The sequence below is a fragment of the Macaca nemestrina genome, chromosome 8 (genome assembly GCF_043159975.1).
Source record: "Macaca nemestrina isolate mMacNem1 chromosome 8, mMacNem.hap1, whole genome shotgun sequence".
NCBI classification, from domain to species: Eukaryota; Metazoa; Chordata; class Mammalia; order Primates; family Cercopithecidae; genus Macaca; species Macaca nemestrina.
Window position 1 is genome coordinate 115,929,973 of NC_092132.1, and position 25,256 is coordinate 115,955,228.

At 38.1% G+C, this 25,256-nt stretch overlaps 1 protein-coding gene across 8 annotated transcripts in view; it reads left to right on the forward strand.

Moving 5' to 3' along the window:
* Positions 1-25,256, forward strand: part of NSD3 (nuclear receptor binding SET domain protein 3) — a 112,289-nt gene that overhangs the window by 12,421 nt on the left and 74,612 nt on the right. For 7 of the 8 annotated variants that reach the window (XM_071068367.1, XM_071068361.1, XM_071068364.1 and 4 more), the window contains exon 2: positions 23,636-24,354. In XM_071068367.1, coding sequence (XP_070924468.1) covers positions 23,680-24,354 — 675 coding nt within the window. In that variant the 5' untranslated portion in view covers positions 23,636-23,679. Of the gene's footprint in view, positions 1-8,434; positions 10,187-23,635; positions 24,355-25,256 lie in introns of those variants that run through there. The other variant, XM_071068363.1, reaches the window with a different exon arrangement.

A 25,256-nucleotide genomic window follows, 5' to 3' on the forward strand; every position in this document is an offset into this window, starting at 1 on the left:
TTCCTATCCCCACTTCACTTTACCACTGAAGATCACTGTTCTTATCTCTAAAAGTGCAAATGAAAATTATTCTTGGAGTTACAGGGATTCAAATTAGAAGTACTAGACTACATGTAGAACTGTACCAGATATATAGTTGATAATGAATAACTTTTTAAATAGAAGAATAATAATGTACACAAAATGAACTAGTCTTTAGTCACATGTTTAATGGAAGAAGAAATGAACTCAATTGGCCTAAACTCACTTTCATAGAAGTTAAAAGTTGAACCTCAACTAATACCTGAAGAGAATCTTTGCCTAGGTTATATTGGTAAGAGAATTCGTGCTGGTTCAAATTTGAACATGAAGTTAACTTTCCAGTCCAATTTTACTTCCATTGTTGTTATTACAACTTCATGATGGCTAAAGCTTCACTAAAGCTTGGTGTTCTGATTAAACAAATAGATGACGTGAAATTTGGATATATAGTATGAAATTCTGAATTTTCTAACTTTTATTGCTTATTTTGAAAACTGCATGTTGAGTACAGTTGAACCTAAAATACTAAAGTGATAAACAAACAAAACCCACACTGGTCTTTATAGAAAAGATATACTTAGTAAATTATTATTTTAGATACAATAAATTGCTTAGTGCTTTAAAAACTACATATCATCTTTGGCATACATTCTATTTTGCCTTTTTGTGGGGAATGGAAAATACAAGGTAAAAGAAAGTAAATTTGAATGCTTGCAAAATTTTAAGAACCAATCTCAAACCATTTTACCATAATTTAAAAGTTTGTCCAGGAAGTAGGTAGGAAAATATGTGGATGAATTTGTTAGTTTACTAGAGTTCATAGTGAATGGAACAAGATGACTGATGAAAGCTGTTTGTAGTAATTTTCATTGTGAGCAACTACCCTTGCTGTAAAGGATTGGAAAATAATGTAATTTCCTTCAAGTGGTAATACCACGTCTGTTGTTGCCGGGTGTGGTCAACAACAAAGTGAAGATAGTTGAGGTTAAACTAGATAGATAAGGGAAACAGGGTGTTTTACTAGTAGGCTTTGTATTGGTGAAAGGCAGTTCAATAGTAATGTGGTTTAGTCAGGAAAAAAATATGAACTACAAAGCAACCTAAAATGTTGTATAACTTAATGGAATCATAGTCAAGTGAAAACCGTATGATTGAATTTAGTGACACAGTTTATGGTTAAGTGAAATACTTTTTTGTTGTTTTCTTTTTTATATTTTATTAACTAAGTTCTACTTCATTCAGGTCACTTCCTAAGGATATTTTAATGTCTTTAACCATCATCCTTCTGTAAACATCCTTCTCTAAATTTTTAGTGGAAAATTTAAAGTGAACACATTTCAGAAAATATTTGAGGTGACCACACTAGAGTTAAACAGATTGTGGAGTAGCACAGTTATTCTTTACAGATAATTTGCTGCCTGGCGCAGTGACTCACACCTGTAATCCCAACACTTTGGGAGGCTGAGGCGAGTGGATCACCGGAGGTCAGGAGTTCGAGACCAGCCTGACTAACATGGTGTAACCCCTTTTAGATGGGTGTGGTGGCACATGCCTATAATCCCAGCTACTTGGGAGGCTGAGGCAGGAGAATCACTTGAACCCTGGAGGCGGAGGTTGCAGTGAGCCAAGATCGTGCCACTGCACTCCAGCCTGGGCAACAATAGTAAAACTCTGTCTCAAAAAAAAAAAAAAAAAAAAAAAAGGCCGGGCGCGGTGGCTCAAGCCTGTAATCCCAGCACTTTGGGAGGCCGAGGCGGGCGGATCACGAGGTCAGGAGATCGAGACCATCCTGGCTGACATGGTGAAACCCCGTCTCTACTAAAAAATACAAAAAACTAGCCGGGCGAGGTGGCGGGCGCCTGTAGTCCCAGCTACTGGGGAGGCTGAGGCAGGAGAATGGCGTGAACCCAGGAGGCAGAGCTTGCAGTGAGCCGAGATCCGGCCACTGCACTCCAGCCTGGGCAACAGAGCGAGACTCCGTCTCAAAAAAAAAAAAAAAAAAAGAAGATGTTTTGCTCTATTAGTAGTTTAAACTCAGAAAAGTTAAAAGAAAACATACTTCTCTAACACGCCTTAATTCCATACTAGGATTTTGTAAAGAGAATTATGGTGGCCATGCTGATTTTACTCCCTAAAATCCTATTTATGTAGCTAAGTGTATTGGCTGTGAATTTCATATAATTGTTTGATATTGCAAATAATGGTCATCTTAAATATTGTTAAGGTGGTAGATAAGATTTAAAGTTGGTTATTTATTTATTTATTTATTTTGAGACAGAGTCCCAAAATAAAAAAGATAAACTTAATAACTTAGTCCAACCCAGGCTGGAGTGCAGTGGCACAATCTCGACTCACCACAACCACCACCTCTCGGGTTCAAGTGATTCTCCTGCCTCAGCCTCCCTAGTAGCTGGGACCACAGGCACCCACTACCACACCCAGCTAATTTTTGTATTTTTAGCAGAGACGGGGTTTCACCATGTTGGCTAGGCTGGTCTTGAACTTCTGACCTCAGGTCCGCCTGCCTTGGCTGCCCAAAGTGCTGGGATTACAGGCATGAGCCACCACACTTGGCCAAAAGTTAGTATTTTAACCACGTATATATTCTTGTTAGAATGAAAACTCAAGTGCTACACTTATTTATTGATAACTAGGAGGAATCACAGCTCATTTTCCCATTTTTTGTGGTCATTTTATATATGTGGATCACCTGATCCAACCTTTCTTATGATGTTAAATGAAAACCCAAAGATATTGTCTGTCCTCAGAATTTATGCAGCTAAGTTAGAGGTAGAAGCAGAACTAAAATTCAAGTCTGGTGACTCTAAGACCAATGTTAGAGTACATCCTTCTACTTTGTGGACATTTTGCTTGTCCCTAGATATCTGAGTTTGTCTTACTCTGCCATAGAGATCTATTTGCTGAACTTCCTCTTATGTGACTTCTATCATCACAGTAATATTAACAGATTTCTTTAAAAATTTATAATTAATCTTATTTTTTATATGCTTTTAAAGGATGTTTTTGTTAAGGTAAAATTTGAAAAATAATGTAGATCAGCACTGTCTAATAGAATTTTCTGTGATGACGGAAATACTCTTTATCTGCACTGACCAATATGGTAACCTTAGCCACATGTTGATGTTGAATGCTTGAAATATGGCCAGTGTAACTGAGGAACTAAATTGTTAATGTAATTTAATTTTAACCTGTTTAAATTTAAATAGCTACACGTGGTTAGCCCAGAATTAGCTATTCTTAGTGAAGGGAAAGAATTAAGTAGATATAGGCCGGGCGCGGTGGCTCACACCTGTAATCCCAGCACTTTGGGAGGCTGAGGTGGGTGGATCATGAGGTGAAGAGATCAAGACCATCCTGGCCAACATGGTGAAACCCCATCTTTACTAAAAATACAAAAATTAGCCGGTGTGGTGGCGGGTGTCTGTAATCCCAGCTACTTGCGAGGCTGAGGCAGAGAATCGCTTGAACCTGGATAGCAGAGGTTGCAGTTAGCGAGATTGCGCCATTGCACTCCAACCTGGCGACAGAACGAGACTCCTTCTCAAAAAAAAAAAAAAAAAAAAAAAAAAAAAAAAAATTAACTAGAAGTGGACGTAATTGTACATTTTTTGCCTTGTGATTACTATATTTGTGTGTTTTTGTGGGCTAGACACATTAAAATCTCATTTTTCCAGTGTGCCTGCTATGTTAGATGGTAAATACATTCTTCATGGGAAAGAAAGATAACTATAATTTATCAATAATATTGTTTGGAAGTTGAAAGCTGGAATATTTTAAAAGTCTTTTAATCAATGCAATTATTAGCAGACTACAGATTGCCAACCAACCAAATGATTTAAATACATAATGCAGTGCTTTCATTTCAGTATTTTTTTTTTTTTTTCTTTTTTTGAGATAGAGTCTCACACTATCACCCAGACTGGAGTGCAGAGGTGTGATCTTGGCCCACTGCAACCTTCACCTCCCAGGTTCAAATGATTCTCATGCCTCAGCCTCCTGAGAGTTCCATTTCAGTATATTTTGGACCAGTTATGTTTACGTAACATTTAAGATTTAAACTTTATACTACATGGAATACTTGAGTAAACCATAATTTAAATCTTTTTGCTATAGCCGTAACTCAGAAGCCTCTGAAACAGAGTGAACTTCAAAGGAAATAAAAGATATTACCTGATGATCATCTTTTTCCTTGTCTTTTTCAAGCCTCTCTATTATGACTGATTCCTGGTTTTGGTTTCATTAGTTTTTTTGGTTGTTTTTTTGGTTTTTTTTTTTTTTTGAGACAGAGTTTCACTCTTTTTGCCCAGGCTGGAGTGCAATGGCATGATCTCGGCTCACCGCAACCTCCGCCTCCCGGGTTCAAGCGATTCTCCTGCCTCAGCCTCCCGAGTAGCTGGGATTACAGGCATGTGGCACCACCCTGGCTAATTTTGTATTTTTAGTAGAGATGGGGTTTCTCCATGTTGGTCAGGCTGGTCTTGAACTCCCGACCTCAGGTGATCCACCTGCCTCGGCCTCCCAAAGTGCTGGGATTACAAGCGTGAGCCACCGCGCCCGGCCTTCATTAGTTTTTTTTAAATAAAAATCTAAACGGGTGTGGTGGCTCACGCCTGTAATCCCAGCACTTTGGGAGACCAAGGCAGGTGGATCACTTGAGGTCAGGAGTTCGAGACTAGCCTGGCCAACATGGGGAAAACCCGTATCTACTAAAAATATAAAAATTAGCTGGGTATGATGGTGGGCACCTGTAATTGCAGCTACTCTGGAGGCTGAGGCAGGAGAATCGCTTGAACCTGGGAGGCAGAGGTTACAGTGAACTGAGATCGTGCCAGTGTACTCCAGCTTGGGTGACAGAGCAAGACTCCGTCTCTAAAGAAAAGAATCCAGCCCCCCGTCCCTTTATTGTATTACCCTGTTTTATAGTAGCATATCACTGTCTGAAATTTCCTTGTTTATTTTAGCTCCATGAGACTAGAATCTTATTTCTTTGGATTTCCCAAGACCTAGAACAGGGTCTGGTACATAGTTGGTGTTCAGTAATGGACCACATCACAGACAAAACAAAAGTAGGACTCTACAAGGAGAAAGGTACATAACATAGCACTTGGAATCTAGGAATAGGCAAGGTGAGACTCAGCTTTTGCTTATCTTGGCAGTGTTGGTGTGGGTGATTCAAGCTGATTAATTTTGTATAGAAATGTTTCTCTAGGAACTCAATTAAAAATAAAACTTTTGTCCAGACATATGATATATACTAAATAAATTCTATCCGCCTTATAGAGCTAGAAAATGGAAACAAACGTGAGAAAATATTTCCGTGGTCAGTTTTTGACTAGTCAGTCTCATGTATTTGGGAAAACAGGTTATGGGATTTACTAAAAGTCATTTGTATGCCATTGGTGGAATGGAGAGGAGGTCTGCCAACTCCTAATATTCCAGTGTGTTTTTTGACTTATGATCCATGAATGAACATCACTTTGTAGCAGACATAGGCACTTTGATATAAGCAGCACTTGGCTGACGCTGGTTTGTGTTATCTGTGAGTAGAGATCAAACATTCTCTTATAGTAAATTAGGTGATTTAATTCCTAATTTTTGAAAGCCAACATGATAAATGTGCGATGGGTTTTGTTTTTACTCAGCTATTCTTATGCTTGTTCTTGAGTAGTGTTTTAAAATGTGAATGAAAGTCTGTTTATTTTTAATTAATTAATTTTTTTTTTTGAGACGAAGTCTTGCTCTGTCACCCAGGCTGGAGTGCGATGGGGCGATCTCGGCTCACTGCAAGCTCCGCCTCCGGGTTCACACCATTCTCCGGCCTCAGCCTCCCCAGTAGCTGGGACTACAGGCTAATTTTTTTGTATTTTTAGTAGAGACGGAGTTTCACCATGTTAGCCAGGATGGTCTCGATCTCCTGACCTCGTGATCCACCAGTCTCGGCCTCCCAAAGTGCTGGGATTACAGGCGTGAGCCACCGCACCCGGCCGAAACTCTGTTTATTTAGGAAACTTGCACATTATTTATCTTTACAAAATATATTTCCACTTAGTGGTTATTCTTTAGAAAAAAATGTTGGATTAATATAATTCTTCGTGATGGCTATGAGAGACTTTTCTTAAAACTGTGACTATTACGTGTTTAAATTAACAAGACTTTAAAAAATGATTCTTACTATAGTGCTGTCTTTATTACTACAAGTTTTCTTTCTCCCTATATATTTTTATGAAAATCAGCCACAAAATTCAATGTAGCCCAGATATTTTGGTTGTCAGAAATGGAAAATCTTAAATAGGTGTTTTAGTAGTAAAAGGACCCATAGCATCTTATTATGTCATGCATAGTAATGGCTTGACTGCCATTTTGTTATTTGTATCAGGTCTACCCCTGGAATGACAGTAAACTCCAGAGCATAGGAAACTGCAGCAGCTGTGCCAGTGAAATGGGAGAAATCATTTCTGTTTCTTCTGCTTATGTGAGAGATGACAGTAACACCCTACCAGCAATTAAAATCTGAACGGCTTTTCCTGGTTGTCCAGGGACAAATTGTAGGTCACATCATCATGCCTGTATCTATAGATAGAACTATTTACTTCTTTTGTCGTCGTCGTCGTTGTTTGAGACAGAGTCTTGCTCTGTCACCCAGGCTGTAGTGCAGTAGCACAATCTTGGCTCACTGCAGCCTCCACCTCCCAGGTTCAAGCGATCCTCCCACCTGAGCCTCCCGAGTAGCTGGGACTACAGATGAGCACCACCACGCCCAGCTAATTTTTTTTTTTTTTGTATTTTTAGTAGACATGAGCTTTCACCAGGTTGGCCAGGCTGGTCTTGAACTCCTGACCTTAAGTGATTCGCCCACCTTGGCCTCCCAAAGTGCTGGGATTTAGGCGTGAGCCACTGCGCCTAGCCTAAGACTTCTTTTTTAAGTGATATTTCTATTTTAGGTACCCCAAATCTGAGGTTAATGAATCTAGGAATTCCCCTCCTTCTGTTTATAGGGATGCTCCTGAAACTGAAGACAACCAAGTGAGTGGAAAGGCTTTCAGAATATCCCTTGTTGCTGCTGTAACAAATTACAACAAACTTAATGGCTTTAAATGACACAGATTTATTCTTCTAAATTTTGTGATGTCTGACATGGGACTAAAATCAAGATGTCGGCAAAGCTGCGTTCCTTCTGGAGGCTGTAGGAGAGTAACTGTTACCTTGATTTATCTAGCTGCTTCCTTCCTTTTTTTTTTTTTTTTTTGCGACGGAGTCTCACTCTGTTACCCAGGCTAGAGTGCAGGTGTGATCTCAGCTCATGGCAACCTCTGCCTCCTGGGTTCAAGTGATTCTCCTGCCTCAGCCTCCAGAGTAGCTGGGACTACAGGCACACGCCACCATGCCCAGCTAATGTTTGTATTTTTAGTAGAGGTAGAGTCTCACTATGTTGGCCAGGCTGCTCTCAAAGTCCTGACCTCAAGTGAGCCACTCGCCTATGCCTCCCAAAGTGCTGAGATTACAAGCATGAGCCACCATGCCCGGCCCTCTTCCTCCATTTTCAAAGTCAGCAGTCTTGAAATCTCTGAGTCTGATCCTTCCCACCAAAAGGATGATGAGGATCCTTGTGATTATGTTGGGTCCACCTGAATAGTGTAGGATAATCTCTCCATTGCAGCATTGTGTTTGCTGCCATTCCTATGTTCATTTAGCAGCTTTCTTCCCTCACATACTAGGGGACGGGGATACAGCAGTGAGCAAGATGTAGAAGTACGCAGTACCTTTGTTAGCACGGAAGTAGTTTTATTTTGTTTTTCTTTCCATGACTGAAGGCACTACTACACTTTGCTTTGGAAACTAAAGATTAATCTGAACATCAGTTATCAGTACACATTTGACAATTCTCTAAGCACTGAAGTTACTCAAAGACACCTAAATATCTCATGACATTCCAAAATAAATTGATTTTATATTGAGCACAGGTTTTGCATTAGTCTATAAATGATACAAAAAAGGAAGTCGTTTTATTAGAGTTTCAGATTCTCATCATGTGTTATGTTCTACAGTGATGATGTTGTGACAGTTTCTCTTATGCTGTTCATAGTGAATGTAGGTTTTGTGTACTGATACAAAAGACAAAGCTTCATATCATAATATCCCCACTGTTTAGGAAAATATGAATCACAATATGTTGTCAATTGTTTATATCTGCTTGTAGAATTATTATTAGATTCATGGTACAGCACATCATATTTAACGTGGTTATGTAAATGTTTAAAGTTTATTGAAAAAAATTCTTGTCAAGTTGTGACTCTTGGATGATGTATTTACACTGTATTTTGAGCACTTAATAAAATAGCATCTAATTTAAATTTTCTAATGAAAAGATTACTTGCTAAAATTAAAAAAAAATTATATACTAAACTTTTTTAAAAGTTTAAAAATAATTGGGGCAAAATTTTTTTGTGTTTTCCTCTGAGTGACGTTATGTTTATGAGGCCTTTCTTAGGAAGGGAAAAACAAATCTGTACACTCAGTTCAAAATCCATGCCATTAAAAAACAGCCTATGATATTTCAATAATACTAGTTACTTAATGGTATTAGCACATATTAAGCTATTTAAATTGTTAATCCAATCTTGTGCCCCCCCTGCCTCCCCTCGCCTTACTGTAATACTCTATTCTGTTTTGGATTGATTTGTTTATTGATAATGTGCCAGGCACTATAGTTGGCTCTGGGAGTTCAAGGATGAACTAGTTTCATGTTCTCAAACTTTCAGTCTGTCCGTATTCTCTGGCATCTAAGTTGTTTTTATTTCCTGGAATTTTATAGTGTGCTTTCATTAAATACTTATAATTTGGTTTTGCAACACATCAAGAAAAGCCCTTCTAAAAATCTAGATCATTTGAAACCTGTGATACTAAGAAGCCAAGAAGGTTCTCAATGGAAGTCTTTAGGTACTGGTTTATAGTAGGTCTTTGGAAGGGAGCCCCTGTCTCTTCTACTGCAGGTTAGAACTTGTTTCCTAGGCCAAAAATGCCAGAGGTCCCCTGCATCCTCTCGCCCCGTCGTCACACCCCCAGCTTCTCAACCCTGGATATTTTCCTTTGTCATCCAGGACACTTGTCCCTTTCTGTCAGTAGGGATCAGAAAACAAGGATTTGTTCTCTGATACCCAGGACTTGACATCATGCAGGCACTCAGTGTGAAATGAATAAATGCATCTCATGAAGGGCGATTTCCAAGCCTCATCTCCAGCACTTTCCTTTTATTGCCTTTCTGTCTCCGTCTCTTCCACATGGTGATGTAAGCTGTATGGCTGCAGGGACCTTGTCTGAATTTTCATCCTTATAACTTTAGTGCTTAGCTCAGTGTCTGGTCAATAGGTGCTCAATAAATATTTGTTTTATTAGAGAAGCCTGTGTAGGTTGGGGTGGGGACAACTGGCTGTAACTTTTGGTCACCTTCCCATTGCTGCAGCAGCAGAGTGGAAGGGAAGGAAGTATTCACTTGAACCTCAGCACAACCTTGTCTCAGCATTCAGAGGACAATTAAACAGCAGCTGGTGTCTAGAATTTCTGTAATAAAGTATTTTACTATTCTTTCTTACACAAATGTTTTGAGGTCACATTCACTTATGCACACACCCTTCCTGTATGTCAGGATGGCCTGTAGAATGTGTTTAGTGCTCTGATCGAGTATAGTAGGATGCCATGCCAGCAGAAGGGAATATGCATTCTGGCTTCAGAGGGTGTGTGGTATGTGGGGATGTTCTGGAAAAGCTTCTTGGAGTATTTTCACACCTCTGAATAGAATCTTTAAGGTTGAGTGGGAGATAAGAGAGGAAAAGCTAGGATGGTGGAGGGCAAGATGGGTAGGCCAAAGCAGCAGGAGAGGTGGCCGGACAAAGAAGCAGGGGCCACATTATGAAGGGCCTTTGGATTTTATGCTGAGGCATGTGGAGCCATGGAATGTTACTAAATTTAAATGGTTTGGGGTTTTGTTTTTAAGCATTGTCAATGTCGTAGAGGGTGGATTGGAGGTAGACAGGGTTGGAAGTAAGAAGAATAGCTAAGAAGATGTTGTTCTAATGCAGATGAGAAATGGTAAGACACAGCCAATGAACACAGCAAGAATCGGGCAGATCCAGAAGAAAGTTGGAAGGTAGAACTGAGCTTGAATTTATGCATTGCGGCTATCTTCTCCCAGTCTGGGGATTTATCTTTCCACTTGTGTTGTCTTTTGTGATACAGCTTTTAAAATTAACATCGTTGATTTCATTAATCATTTCCTTTATGTTGTATACTTGTTATATATTTAAGAAATCATTTCCCAACCTGAGTTCAGAAAGATGTCCTGTTCATATTTTTGTTTTTTCTTAAAAGTTTTAAAGTTTTACTGTGTATACGAGCTCTTTAATCCACCTGGGGTTGATACATTACGTGGTAAGTATCTAAATTTTTTTCTCTATGGATAAGCAGTTGTCCCAGGACCATTCTTTGAATCTTCTATCCTTTTCTGGCTACTCTGCAGTGCTGCTTCTGTTGTATGTCACGTTCCCATAGAATGGTTCTGTGCCTAGGATCTTATTCTGTTTCATTGTCCATCTTTTTCTAGTACCTCACCTTTTAATTACTGTAGCTTAATGATAAGAATAAAGGTTTTTATTTTAAGCACATTTAACATGTGTACAAATCAGTAATTCTTTAGGTATTGGAGACTTTATTGTTGAGAAACATACATAAATGCCTTGTTGATTTTTTTAGAGCACTTTTTTGTTGAGATGTAATTTATGTTGCATAAAATTCACCCTTTTAAAGTATACAATTCAGTGATCTTTAGTATGTTCACAAGGTTGTGTAGTCATCACCACTGTCTAATTCCAGAACATTCCATCACCCCAAAAAGAGACCCTGTATGCATTAGCAGTCACCCTCCATTCCTTCCCTCCTCCCGAATCCTAGCAATCACCAATCATCTTTCTGTCTATATGGATTTGCCTCTTCTGGACATTTCATGTAAATGGAATTATATGGCATGTGGCTTAATTCTTATTTAAATTGAGTAAATTTGATAGATTAGCAGGGTATTATATAGGAATATTACTGTGTATTTAAGAAAATAGGACAATTCAGGTGCATTAGTGTGCACCTTTAGTCCCAGCTGCTCAGAAGGCTGAGGCATGAGGATCACTTGAGCCCAGGAGTTCAAGGCCTCAGGGCACTATGATCCCATATATGAACAGCCACTGCACTCCAGCCTGGGCAATATAGTGAGACCCCAAAAAAGAAAGACAAAAATACTGTATCTCAGTGAGGAGGAAGAAGAAAAAATCACCAATATTTATTTGTTTTGTTTTTATTGTTCAAGTGTCAAATGTAATTTATTTCTGGCTGGGAGCAGTGCCTACAAGCCCAGCACTTTGGGAGGTCAAGGCAGGCAGATTGCTTGAGGCCAGGAGTTGGAGACCAGTCTGGCCAACACGGTGAAACCCTGTCTGTGTTAAAAATACCAAAATTAGTCTGGGCGTGGTGGCTCACACCTGTAATCCTAGCACTTTGGGAGTCTGAGGCGGGTGGATCACTTGAAGTCAGGAGTTTGAAACCAGCCTGGCCAACATGGTGAAACCCCATCACTACTAATAATACAAAAATTAGCCGGGCTTGGTGGTGCGTGCCTGTAATTCCAGCTACTCAGGAGGCTGAGGCAGGAGAATTACTTAAACTTGGGAGGTGGAGGTTGCAGTGAGCTAAGATCGCACTGCTGCACTGCAGCCTGGGTGACAGAGAGAGACTCTGTCTCAAAAAAAAAAAAATTATTTCTCCTTCATTTATTGAAAAGAGTGGTCCTTCTTATGCTTTTGCTTAGTTGTTTAATGACTAAATGTCATATAGCAAATCCTGTTCTGGAAGGGTAACTTTGGTTGATACATCTTGAGTTTATTATATATAGATGGAACTAGACTACTTTGTTTTGGATGCATGTTGTTAGTAATTATACAAAAATGACATGATTTGCTTCATGTATTGGAGGAAAGTGAGTAAAATTACGTGAAAATATAAAGGGAATGTATTTTTCCCAAATTGTTTATTTTTTAAGCAAGCAGATTTTCCAGTTTAACCAAGAAATTAGTCAGCAGCTTAGAGTTCTTTCTAAGGCTACCACGGAAAGTACCTTTAAGTCAAGATATACAGATAAGGTTTACTAATATAGAACATTTGTTTTACATACTAAAATGCTGTAAGCCCTTTGTGTCATTTGGAGAATTGATGTTTTATTAGTATAACTGCTGAAAAGTAGTACAGGAAAATGTTTTCCCCTAAATCATAGCCTTAAGCTTTGAAAGAGTCAGCCTCAACCAGAATGGTAGTAAACTTCTTTAAATGATTCAGAGTTTGACCAGCAGTCTTTTCAAACTTCATAATTTTGACATCCTCAAGTTTTCGTTAAAAAAGCTGTAGGAGAACTAAAAATGTGTTAAGTGCTTATAGAATTAATATATAATGGCCTTTGAATCTGAGAAGTCCAAGTATATGCATTACCATGGGAATTTAAGAAATTGTTTGGACTGGCACAGTGGCTCATGGCTGTAATCCCAGCCAAAGTGGGAGGATTACTTGAGTTCAGGAGTTCAAGACCAGCCTGGGCAACATGGTAAAACCCTGTCTCTACAACAAATTTTAAAAATTAGCCCGGCATGGTGGCGCACGCCTATAGTCCCAGCTCCTTGGGAGGCTGAGGTGGGCGAATCACCTGAGCCCAGGAAATTGAGGCTGCCATGAGCTGTGATTGTGCCACTGCATTCCAGCCTCAGTAACAGAGTGAGACCCTGCCTCCAAAAAAAAAAAAAAAAAAAAAAAATCGTTTGAGAGGAAATGCCCACATTTTAGTCAGAAATAATTTGCATTTTACTATTGTGGTTCAAACTTTTTGGATAACTGTAACTGCCAACTGTATAACACTTGGATGCCACTAAAAGCACTGTATTTTGTTTGTGGGTGAAATAGTGAGATCTATTTTACCCTCAAAGGATAAAATAATCTAAAGACAAATGGAACAATCACTTGCATTCGTAATTTCATTTTTATTTCCTTGACAAAACATTTTCAAGCAGATCCATTTTGTTTGAAAGTTAATGTTGAGTTGTATAGTCACTGTACCAAATTTGGTTATTGCTTTTGTCTGTAGTGAGGGCTAGATTAGATTCTATCGATTGTAGCTGCTTTTAGTGAATAAAAGATAAACATTTTTGTTCATTTCCTTTTTAGTACCATAGGGGCGTGGTCAAGTTCTTAGAACCAGGTGGTTGGGTTTTACTTTTTGTTTCCTCCAGAAGTCCACACCCCCATCTCTGCTTTTTCTTGTGTACGTGTAGGGTGAGGGTGAAGTTAAAATGTGATTAGAAAGGACTCATGGCTTGAAAAGGAAGAATATTGATTTTTAATGTAATTTGTGTCCGGTCCAGACAGTAGAAATTGACTTTTGCTTCTGTTCATACTTCATAGCAGTTTGGTTTTGCTGATTTTTAAAGGTATGTGTTTGGGTCCTTTAAAAATGTGTATGTATTACTTCAAAAAGGGATGAGGGGCTGCAGTTTCACAATAAATAGCATTAAAACATACCTCCATTATTTTAAAACAATACACATTTGTTACTATATTACTAAAAATTTTTAAATTATGAAAGCTCAAATGGGCAATACCAGAATTTATAAGTTGTAGTCAAAGGGTCACTCTGATCCTATACTTAATTAAAATATTAGTAGAACACAGAATCAGAAAGAATGGAGTCTTTTTAAAAAACTGACGTTAGAGGATTTTAGCATCTTCCTATAGTTATGCATTTTTTCTTCATAGAGTTTCTGGTTTCACCCTACCAAACCCATGTACTGAAAATAATGGAGCATGTTAAAAAAAAAATTAACTGTTCCTTTCCCCCCATTTTCTTCTTGGTGTCAATTTGGGGAAAAAAATGTAAAACAAGAATCTCCCTTGATGCTGTCCCTGTTACTCAGAGATCTTTATATTCTGTGATCAAATATGAGTCACATTCAGAAGATGTTTTTATGGGGGCTTTGTGTGTATGTACATATTAAATTGATTTCAAAGACAAGATCCAAATACAGGATCACTGAAACATTAAGTGATCATTCAGTTAGAAATTAGTATATGAATATATTTGATAGCTTTCTCTTTATACTTCACAGAATCTATGCTTAAGCTTGTCTTTATGTACTGCATTTCAATCTTTTGATTTTAAAACAAAATAACACTAGTTTTTTAACATTATGTATCTTAAAATTTTTTTAAAATAATATTTTTGCTGCATAAATTGCCAAACATGCCAGGTTTTCAAGAACCAGCATATTTGGTTCGTTACTGTAGACTGTCTGCATGCACTCCATTCCTGTTACTATGGAAACACATTGAGTGTGGATTTATCATAAACCTTGAGAAATATTCCTTGCAACAGTTCACATAAAGAAACATCTGGATCCCTTGTTTATCCTGGGGTAAAGGAAGACCACCCTCTTCCTCTGTGTTGTGAAAATCATAGTGTATTCCACTATTTTTTTCTAGCTGTAAAAATTCTAATGTACATCTATCAAGTATACTTTGTTTTATAGTATATGATTGATTATGTTTACTAGAACAGCTTTGGTAAATAGATTGATTTCCATACTGATTCAATTAACTACAACTATGACGATTGTATTTTGAGAGCTTCTACATTCTGAATTTCAGATCTACATTAATAAGGTTTTAAATAGATATATTCATATGGGTTTCTTTTTTTAAATATATCTTGGTCTTTGATTGGGTTAACACTCCCTCTGGAAGTTTATTTGACTTCATTCCAGTCTCTTGGAACTTTAAACCTTCATGAAAGTTCAGTCGAGAACTAAAGAGAATCTCAGTGGCATCTAAGTGAGCTAAGTTGTTAGTCTCATTTTACCAAGGATATTACCTGAGGAGATTGTAACTGCTTTTATATTCTTTTACTACCTCCATGCAAAGACCCACAGCAGCTCTGTGAAGCATTTCATTTATATAAAATAACTTCTTTAAGTTTATGCAGTTTAGTTTGAAAGATTCATTGGAGCCCCTCCTCTGAGCCTTTGAGTTAGGTTTCAAGAGCATATATGGGAATAACATTACTTCCTGCTCTTTAGAAAACTCACATAAACAGATTGTTTTATGAATAATTCTAAGAGGCATGCATAGAATATCTTAGAACACAGAGGAAAGTTACTCAGACTAACTTAGAGCTTAAGTGACTACTTCTTGGAAATGACACTCTGAGCTCAAAAAATGGTTAAGAGTCAAGCAAAAAAAAAAAAAATAAAAAAGGAAAAGGGTGTATTATGGATAGGATATAACATTAGTAAAGGTACAGAGGAGTGAAATTATGGTGTGCACAGAAATTTCCAGTGATTTTATATTACTAGAGTACAAAAATGACTTGGGGTTGAAGAGGTAGGTTAGCGACTTTGTTTGGAGGGTTTTACATGGTCTGTCAGTCTAGGTGCATGGCTTTTTTCTGGGCAATAGGAAACCATTGAAGGATTTTAATCAGGAGAGTGATGTGGTTAGATTTACAGATTAACCTAGGAATATATTTGTAGAGTAGCTGGGTCTGAAAACAGAAATAGGCAATTTATATGACATCTTAAAACCACTTCAAATTCCAAAGGGCTTAAATAATGATATCAATGTGAGGAATTTTTTTTCTTTCTTTTTTTTTTTTTTTTTGAGATGATGTCTCACTCTATCATCCAGGCTGGAGTGCAGTGGCACAATCTCAGCTCACTGCAACCTCCGCCGCTCGGATTCAAGCAGTTTTCCTGCCTCAGCTTCCCAAGTACCTGGGATTACAGGCGCACACCACCACGCCTGACTACTTTTTGTATTTTTAATAGAAACAGGGTTTCGCCATGTTAGCCAGGCTGGTCTCAAACTCCTGACCTCGGGTGATCTACCCACCTCACTCTCCCAAAGTGCTAGGATTACAAGCGTAAGCCACTGCTCCCAGCCTAAGGAATTTTTAAGTATAATTAAATATAAACTTTCTTTTATTGAGAAGAGACTGGCATTTTATTTTATTTTATTTATTTATTTTTTTTGAGACGGAGTCTTGCTCTGTCGCCCAGGCTGGAGTGCAGTGGCCGGATCTCAGCTCACTGCAAGCTCCGCCTCCTGGGTTTACGCCATTCTCCTGCCTCAGCCTCCCGAGTAGCTGGGACTACAGGCGTCCGCCACCTCGCCCGGCTAGTTTTTTGTATTTTTTAGTAGAGACGGGGTTTCACCGTGTTAGCCAGGATGGTCTCGATCTCCTGACCTCGTGATCCACCCGTCTCGGCCTCCCAAAGTGCTGGGATTACAGGCTTGAGCCACCGCGCCCGGCCTGAGACTGGCATTTTAAACATAGAAAAAAATGAATATATACAGCACAACATGTAATTCTATAGACTCCAGCAATACATTCCACAGAAATAATTGTTTATGAATTTGTTATAGTGATTTAAACTATAAATTTAGCACATTATGAATACTTAATTGATATTTATAGGCTCAGGTTGTTCATCTGAAACACGTGACATGATTTCTTTCTTTCTCTCTCTTGCTCTCTTTTTTTGTTTTAGAGAAAGAGTTTTACTGTGTCACCCAGGGTGGTCTTAAATGCCTGGCTTCAAACAGTCCCTCTACTTCAGCCTCCTAAGGAGCTGGGATTGCAGGCATGAGCCACTATGCCTGGCTTGATTTCTTTTCCTGCTTTTGTTTTTTTAAACTCTGTATCTGTGATTTGGCTTAAGGATTTTATAAATTTTTCTGTTATCACCCCACCACCCCCCACCACCATGAATAAGTTGGTAAATAATAAGAGCACTAAAGCTTTAATTGATAATTTTCAACTTTTTTTGCTTATTTAAAACTGTATAGTTTCAGCAAAATTATAAGTATTCATTGATTTATCTTTTTAAAAAATTAGCGTAGAAACATTGTTCAGATGATGAATTTATCAGAAATGGTTTTATGTGGTGATTTCATTGACTTGAAAGTACATATTAGAATGGATAGATTAGTACAATTATTTAGTCTCCCACCAAATTGTTAGTTAACTCTGGGGAGTGGGAGTGCAGAAGTGTGAAGTGAGGTTCTGTTGTTTACTTTACATGTTTAGGGATTGTGGGAAGTAAGCTTTCTTGTTAAGAGCCAATGCTGTGGAACACAGTGTGTGTTTGAACCCTCCATTTACTTGATCTCAGACTATGGGCAAGTTATGTGATCATATTGGCCTTGATTTTTCATTTGTAAAATGGAATAGTAATAGTATTTCCTCAAAGGGGTGTTCTGTGAAGTAAAATAATATAACAAATGTAAAACGTGTAGAATAGTATTGACACTAAGCTCTCAAATGTTAGCCATTAATATTATTGCTTTAAAAATGAACTGAACACACCATCTTTATCAGGGATTTATTAAGGACAAAGGTATAAGAATTTTTGCTGGCCTGTACCAAGTAGTTTGAAAAGCAGTGCGTGAAGAACATCTTACTTCCACATCCTACTTGTTTCTTGTGGCCTAAAAGCCTCCTTGCCCAGCATTGTTCTTCTCAGATGTCTGTCACAATTGTAGTAGTAACACAATTCAATTCTTAGTCACCTTCTGTTTCACACTGTTTGCTACTATTTTATGTGTCTTACTCTCAAAATCTTACATTATCTTGCTAAAGAGATTGAAAGTACCTGTAGGTCAGTGATTTTTTTTTTTAACTTTTTACCAGTTTTGTGTGCCCAGCATTGCAATGAATTATAATAATAGCCAACAAGTGGCCAGGCTCTAACTGTATGCCAGGCTCTGTCTTAAGTGCTGTTCGTAGATTAACTCTTAATTCTTACAGCAACCCTGTACAAGGTACACAATTACAGGTATCCAACATTTCTGGCTAAGGAAACTGAGGATTAGAGGTACTGAATAAGTTGCCTAAAGTCACACAGCCAGCAAGACTTGAAGTATGCTTTTGAACTTAGGTGGATTCTGAACCTGTGCTCTCAAGCATGGTGCTCAGTAGAGCCTCCTAATTTAGTAAGGTCTTAACCATTGTGTCAGTTGGTGTGTCTGCTGTGTGAAGGCTGGCCGCCAGACCCCACTGCCCATAAAAATCACTATGTAAAGAAATGTAGATGTGGTCCCAAAATATCTGTTTTTATAAACCACCGAAACTGCTTTCTTGATTGCATTGTTGTATTATTTGGAGGCATAATATGAAGAAGTATGGCTTTCTTCATGCTTAGGGTTTCTAGAAAATATAACAATGTAGCTGCTTTAGCTTGTTTGCTCAGAACATGGCACCAGAATTTAATGGAGGCTCATACACCTTAGGTACCTGTAGCTTTTTATTTTTAGTACTTCTTCCAAACACTAGCCAAATCATTTGGGGTTTTTTTCCCCAAGCTTTTCAGTTTTAAAATTTTCAAACCTTTAGAAAAGTTAAAAGAATTTACATTGAACACCTAGATTCACCAGTTGTTAAAATTTTGTCTCCTTTGCTTTACTCTAGGTATATATACCTTTTTTAAAATTCTGAACCATTTCAAAGTTGTAGATACCATGACATTTATCTCTTTACCGCGTATTTCAGCATAGCTCTCCTAAGAATGAGAACATTCTCGTATATAAACAGAATAGCATTATCAGGCCCTTGAAATTAATAGCTCCATTGTTTAAAGCCAGTTCATATTTTAAAATTCTCTAGTTGTCTCCACAATATCTGTTTAATCTGGTGTTTGTGTGTATTTAAATCCAGGATATAATCAAAGTTCATGCATTGTATTGGGTTGATAAATCTTATCTCTTTTAAATCTAGAATAGTCTTTCCACCTTTTGTTTGTTTTAGACATTAGCTTTTTTGAAGAGCCCAGGCCAGTTGTCTGGGAGAATATCACCCATTTTGGATTTGTCTGATTATTTCTTCACTTCAGATTCAGTCGAAGCACTGGGAAGAATACTTCAAAGGAAGAAAATGCAAGATTTGCTAAATGACTAGTTTTATGGCTTAACAAAGAGGGAAGAATCAATCACCCATGAGCCTGAGATTTCTAGTCTGGGAAGCTAGAAAAGTGATGGAAGCAATGACAGACTGGGGTAGTCTGAAAGGGACATTGTGCTAGGAAAAGGACAGTGCATTTAGTTTTGAACTAATGACTTTTAAGGATTTAGTGTAGTTGTCCTTAAGTAGTTGGTTATTCTCTGGCGATGGGATATTGTGAAAAAGAGCACAGGATTAGAAATCAGGAGAGTGATTATTTTTCAAGCTTTATTACTAATTAGCTTTGTGGAAAGTCAGTATTTCAAGTGTTCTATGTAGATAGCTAAAAAATGGAGTTAATGCACACCTTGCCCTGCCAGTCTGACAGAGTTGTTTTGAGGATCAAATACAAATGTATATGAAAACACTCTGTGATATGAATGCATATGAGTTCACTCCGTGGACTCCTGTGTAATTATAAGAAGGTAATGTTATTTTCTTAGTTCAGACTAAAATGAGATATTTGAAGTTAGGGCTAGAGAAGACAGGAAAAGGGGAAAATATAAAACTTCTTGTGTTTGAAACTCAATCAAATGCATCAGAAATCTCAGTCTCTGAATACATATGCCTGAAAAACCCTGAAGACTGCAATTTGGGAGACGAATCTGGAAGCTGAGCTTGTATATGACAGTTATAAGAACCAAAAACACAGGTTGCATCTTGTTAGATGTCATTATTTGACTTGCCTTCAAGTTGGAAGTATAAATGAGAACTTTTGAATTCTGCCTGTGTAGTTGCTCCATGCTTGTTAACAGAATTTTTGAACATTTCCTTCTTATGTCTGTTGCTGTGAGCTATACATTTTTGCCAAAAGTTAAATTAAGGTAATGTTTCAGTTCTTAAACATTGTCAGTAAATATGGTATGCTAATCAGGAGCACAGACCCTGAAACCAGACTGCTTGGGTTGAATCTTAGCTCTGTCAATTAATTACTAGCCATGTGCACTTGAGCAAGTCATTTAACTTGTCTGTGCCTCTATATCCCTATGTATAATAGGAGATAATATCTACATGAAGATTGCTGGAAGGATTAAATGTATTACTTATGTCAAGCACTTAGAATGGTGCCTGGCACTTACAGAGTACTATGCAAGTGTTAATGGTGGTTATTAGAATATTTGTGATTTTGATAGTGACCAAGGAATAAAGTACCTGAACAAAAGAATTCTTTTCCCAGAACTGATAGCTGAGGGAAACAGAACTGATACAGTAGTAAAAATCATGGACATCAGGAGCTCGAGATCAGCCTGGGCAACATAGTGAAACTCCATCTCTACAAAAAAAAATACAAAAAATAAGCCAGGTGTGGCACGTGCCTGTAGTCCCAGCTACTTGGGAGCCTGAGGTGAGAGAATCATCTGAACCCAGGAAGTCAAGGCTGCAGTGAGCTGTGATTGCATGTTTCTGCACTCCAGCCTGGGCAACAGAGTGAGGCCCTGTCTCAAAACAAACAAACAAACAAAAACAACATGGACTTCAGAGTCAGACATGCCTGGATCCAAATTCGAGTTCTCCCCCCTTGTGGTTTAAGCAGGCCACCTAACCCCTCTGAAGCTCACTTTCTTTTACCTGTGAACCAGAAATCACAATCCCTATCTTGCAGAGTTGTGATGATTAAATGAGCTGATGTGTAAAGTGCCTGACCCTGAGGTGACACTAAGAAAATGAGAGTGCTCTGGATCCCTCCCACCCCCAGCCAGTGCAAAGCAGTACACACAGTTCAATTTCTTGTGTGCGGTCTTATTCATTTGTTTGTAATTTTAGGACTTCCGAAATGATTTCCGTTTGTTACTAGCAGAACAAACAGTAGCTGTATAATTGGATACACCTTGAAAAGTGTATTGTCAGCTTTGTTTCCCTCTTCCATTTGCTTTTTGGGGTTATTTGTTTTATTATTACAGCAAACCTACTGGAACCAAGATGGTAGACACTGTTAATCAGTCTGTTATTAATCTATTAATAATAGGTGTTGTTAATGATTCTGTTATTAACAGAGTCGAACTGGAATGTAGCCTCCGGATCCTCTTTTTTTTGAGACAGAGTCTCACCCTGTTGGCCAGGCTGGATTGCAATGGTGCGATCTTTGCTCACGGCAACCTCTGCCTCCTGGGTTCAAACGATTCTCCTGCCTCAGCCTCCCGAGTAGCTGGGATTACAGGCACCTGCCAGCATGTCCAGCTAATTTTTGTATTTTTAGTAGAGACGGGGTTTCACCATATTGGCCAGGCTGGTCTCAAACTCCTGACCTCGTGATCCACCCACCTTGGCCTCCCAAAGTGCTGGGATTACAGATGTGAGCCATGGCGCCCAGCCTCAGGATCCTTCTTCACAGTATTCCAGGCAGCTACAATCAGTTCATCAGAGTTGATATAGTTGTGAAAACTGGTTTGTTCTTCCTGCTTTAGAACTTTCTAGAAGAGGCCTGGTGTGGTGGCTCACGCCTGTAATCCCAGCACTTTGGGAGGCCGAGGCGGGCGGATCATGAGGTCAGGAGATCAAGACCATCCTGGCTAACATGGTGAAACCCCGTCCCTACCAAAAAAAAAAATACAACAACAACAAAAAAAATAGCCAGACATGGTGGTGGGCGCCTCTAGTCCTAGCTACTCGGGAGGCTGAGGCAGGAGAATGGCATGAACCTGTGAGGCGGAGCTTGCAGTGGGCTGAGATTGTGCCACTGCACTCCAGCCTGGACAACAAAGCAAGACTCCGTCTCAAAAGAAATTTCTAGAAGAAATGCTTATGGGATTATCAAAATAATATATGGATTGTCCATTAATCTTCTATCCTGTGATGTGTACTTGTCATACCTTATGACAAGGCAGGGTGGTCTTGTAGCATTTTCTAACAGATGCTTATGTATATTGTAACATTATTACATAATGTAGGCATCTTCAGACACCTACTAGAGGAGATGCAATAATTGAAAAGTTATAATGCAATGATCCAACCAAGAATATGCATCAAAATTACTGGGGATATAGTCTTTAAAAACTTATGCCCAGGACCCCACCCCAGATTTATTCAATTAGAATCTTTAGGAGATAGACTCTGACACATACATTTTGTAAAAGTACCCCAGATGCTTCTGCTATATATAACAGTTGTTAAAAATAAGTAGATACTGGCAACAGTGTAGAGAATCACACACTATTGGTATGAGAGTTCATTGACATAGTATAACCTATAGAACAATTTTACAGTATCTATCAAAATTTCAAATCTGTCCTGTAGAAATATATATGTGCACAAAAATCGAGTTTCAAGAATGTTTCAGGCCAGGCATGGTGACTTATGCCTATAATCTCAGCACTTTGGGAGGCTGAAGCAGGAGGATTACTTGAGTCCAGGAGTTTGAGACCTGCCTGGGCAACACAGCAAGATCCTGTCTCTATTTGAAAAAAAGAATGAAGAAAAGAAAAGAAAAATAAATAAAAATAAACAAGGTTTTCTGCAGACATATTTATTATATCAAACAATTGCGAGAAACTATCAGTACACAAATGGTTAAATACATTATGGTAAATACAACGTTTATTTGCTATGCAACCATTTAAAGAATAAGTATGAAAATTGTCTATACATGCTGATGTAGAAGCATATCTAGGATATATTGTTAAGTTAAATAAGCAAGTCACAGAATAAGCCCTATTTTAAAATTTTTATATGTAAAAACGTAGAGAAAGATGTGAAAGAATACCCATCAAAGTGTTTATAGTGGTTGTCTTGGCATAGAAGAGTGGGAATAATGAAGTGGGGAGAGGAACAGACCTTTTCACTTTGGTGTTTAAAATATTTGCAGGCCAGGCATGGTGGCTGACGCCTATAATCCTAGCACTTTGGGAGGCTCAGGCAGACGGATTGCTTGACCCCAGAGTTCAAGACCAACTTGGGCAACATAGTGAAACCCTGTCTACAAAAAATGCAAAAATTAGCTGGGCGTGGTGATGCATGCCTGAGTTTTAGCTACTGGGGAGGCTGAGATGGGAGGATCACCTGAGCCTGGGATGTTGAGGCTGTAGTGAGCCATGACTGCACCACTGCATTCAAGCCTGGGTGACAGAGTGATACTGTGTCTCAAAAAAAAAAAAAAAAAAATTGCAATAACATTTTATTATTTTTGTAATTAAAACAACCACTGAACAAAATATGAATGATGTTAAAGGAAGTTCTTATGGAAGCAGATTGATATGTGTCAGGACACTGCTTATTTTGCAAACACTAGTTTTAACTTGAGACTTATGATCTCTAACTTGAGAGATAAAAAGGAATGTCAAAACTATTTCATGTGTTGGCAGTGATGATAAAATCTTGTTGCCACAGTTGTTGTGAAAGTAATCAGGAGTTTCAAACAGATAAGCATTGAAGATAAAAGGTATATCTGTTTTAGAAATGTTTAATGTCTATGCATATCTGGATATGAAAATTGAGTTCAAAACATTTTAATTTAATCCTTTTTCAGTTGATTAGCCTCTAGTCAATGATAATATTAACACCTTCTAATCCCCTCTTTTATAATTTTAGGCCCGATGAGAGAAAGGGAAAGTTAAGGATGCTGGAGCAGAACAATGGATTTCTCTTTCTCTTTCATGCAAGGGATCATGGGAAACACAATTCAGCAACCACCTCAACTCATTGACTCCGCCAACATCCGTCAGGAGGATGCCTTTGATAACAACAGTGACATTGCTGAAGATGGTGGCCAAACACCATATGAAGCTACCTTGCAGCAAGGCTTTCAGTACCCAGCTACAACAGAAGATCTTCCTCCACTCACAAATGGGTATCCATCATCAATCAGCGTGTATGAAACTCAAACCAAATACCAGTCATATAGTCAGTATCCTAATGGGTCAGCCAATGGCTTTGGTGCAGCTAGAAACTTTAGCCCCACTGACTATTACCATTCAGAAATTCCAAACACAAGACCACATGAAATTCTGGAAAAACCTTCCCCTCCACAGCCACCACCTCCTCCTTCGGTACCACAAACTGTGATTCCAAAGAAGACTGGCTCACCTGAAATTAAACTAAAAATAACCAAAACTATCCAGAATGGCAGGGAATTGTTTGAGTCTTCCCTTTGTGGAGACCTTTTAAATGAAGTACAGGCAAGTGAGCACACGAAGTCAAAGCATGAAAGCAGAAAAGAAAAGAGGAAAAAAAGCAACAAGCATGACTCATCGAGATCTGAAGAGCGCAAGTCACACAAAATCCCCAAATTAGAACCAGAGGAACAAAATGTGAGTTGAAAAGTCTTTTTGAACAATTTTGTTCTATTTCACATTTACTGGAAGTTCAAAAGATCTTTTTGGTTTTTATCTCTTTAAATATGAATCCTTCTGATAATTTCTTTTTTCTAATCACTAGGAAAGTGCTTGGAATATTATAATAGATGCTGAGTATTTGTTGAATATATGAATGGATATTAGTTAAGAAATATTTTAAAAACATGTAAAACAAATCTTGCTGCTTATGTTTCTTTGTCCTAATGGCTTCGGTTATTTTCATTTGCTTAAATAGACGGTTGGTTTTTGAAAATGAAGAGGAAAGGCAAAGATAAAATAGTTAATTATATTGAGTTTTCATTATTTTAGACCAACTTTTGCCAGTAGAGCTTAGATTTAACACTCATTGCTAATGTTTGCTACAAAATAACCTGAAATAATAGAAATCTGTTTATTAAAATCAGAGTTAGTATTAATATATATTGATTAAAACTTCAGGTGAGTTTTTATCATCCTTTATAGGTAACTTAAGATATGTGCTGCTGAATTTTTTAATATCTGAGGTTTCAGTGTGAATTTGCTTAGCAATAATATAATAAGTATGTAAAAAATAATTCTAGCTTAAATGAAGAGTTCATAATATGAATTGCAAATGTTTTCTAAACTTTGACTTAGGAAAACTATATTTATTTTTCTGACAGCTATCTGCTTTTATATGTGTTATGCCTGAATAAGTTATTTTCTGTTCAACGAAATGTTTACTTCTTACCAACTCATCTTTTCCTTGGTAGCTGGCTTCTGTTACTTCATGCAACTCACAAGTGATGTTTTTCTGGAGTAAAGGTCACAATGGTTCTAGACTCTCACAAGTCCCAATGTGACATTTCAACATGTTTTCTCATTTTTCTGTAGTTTTC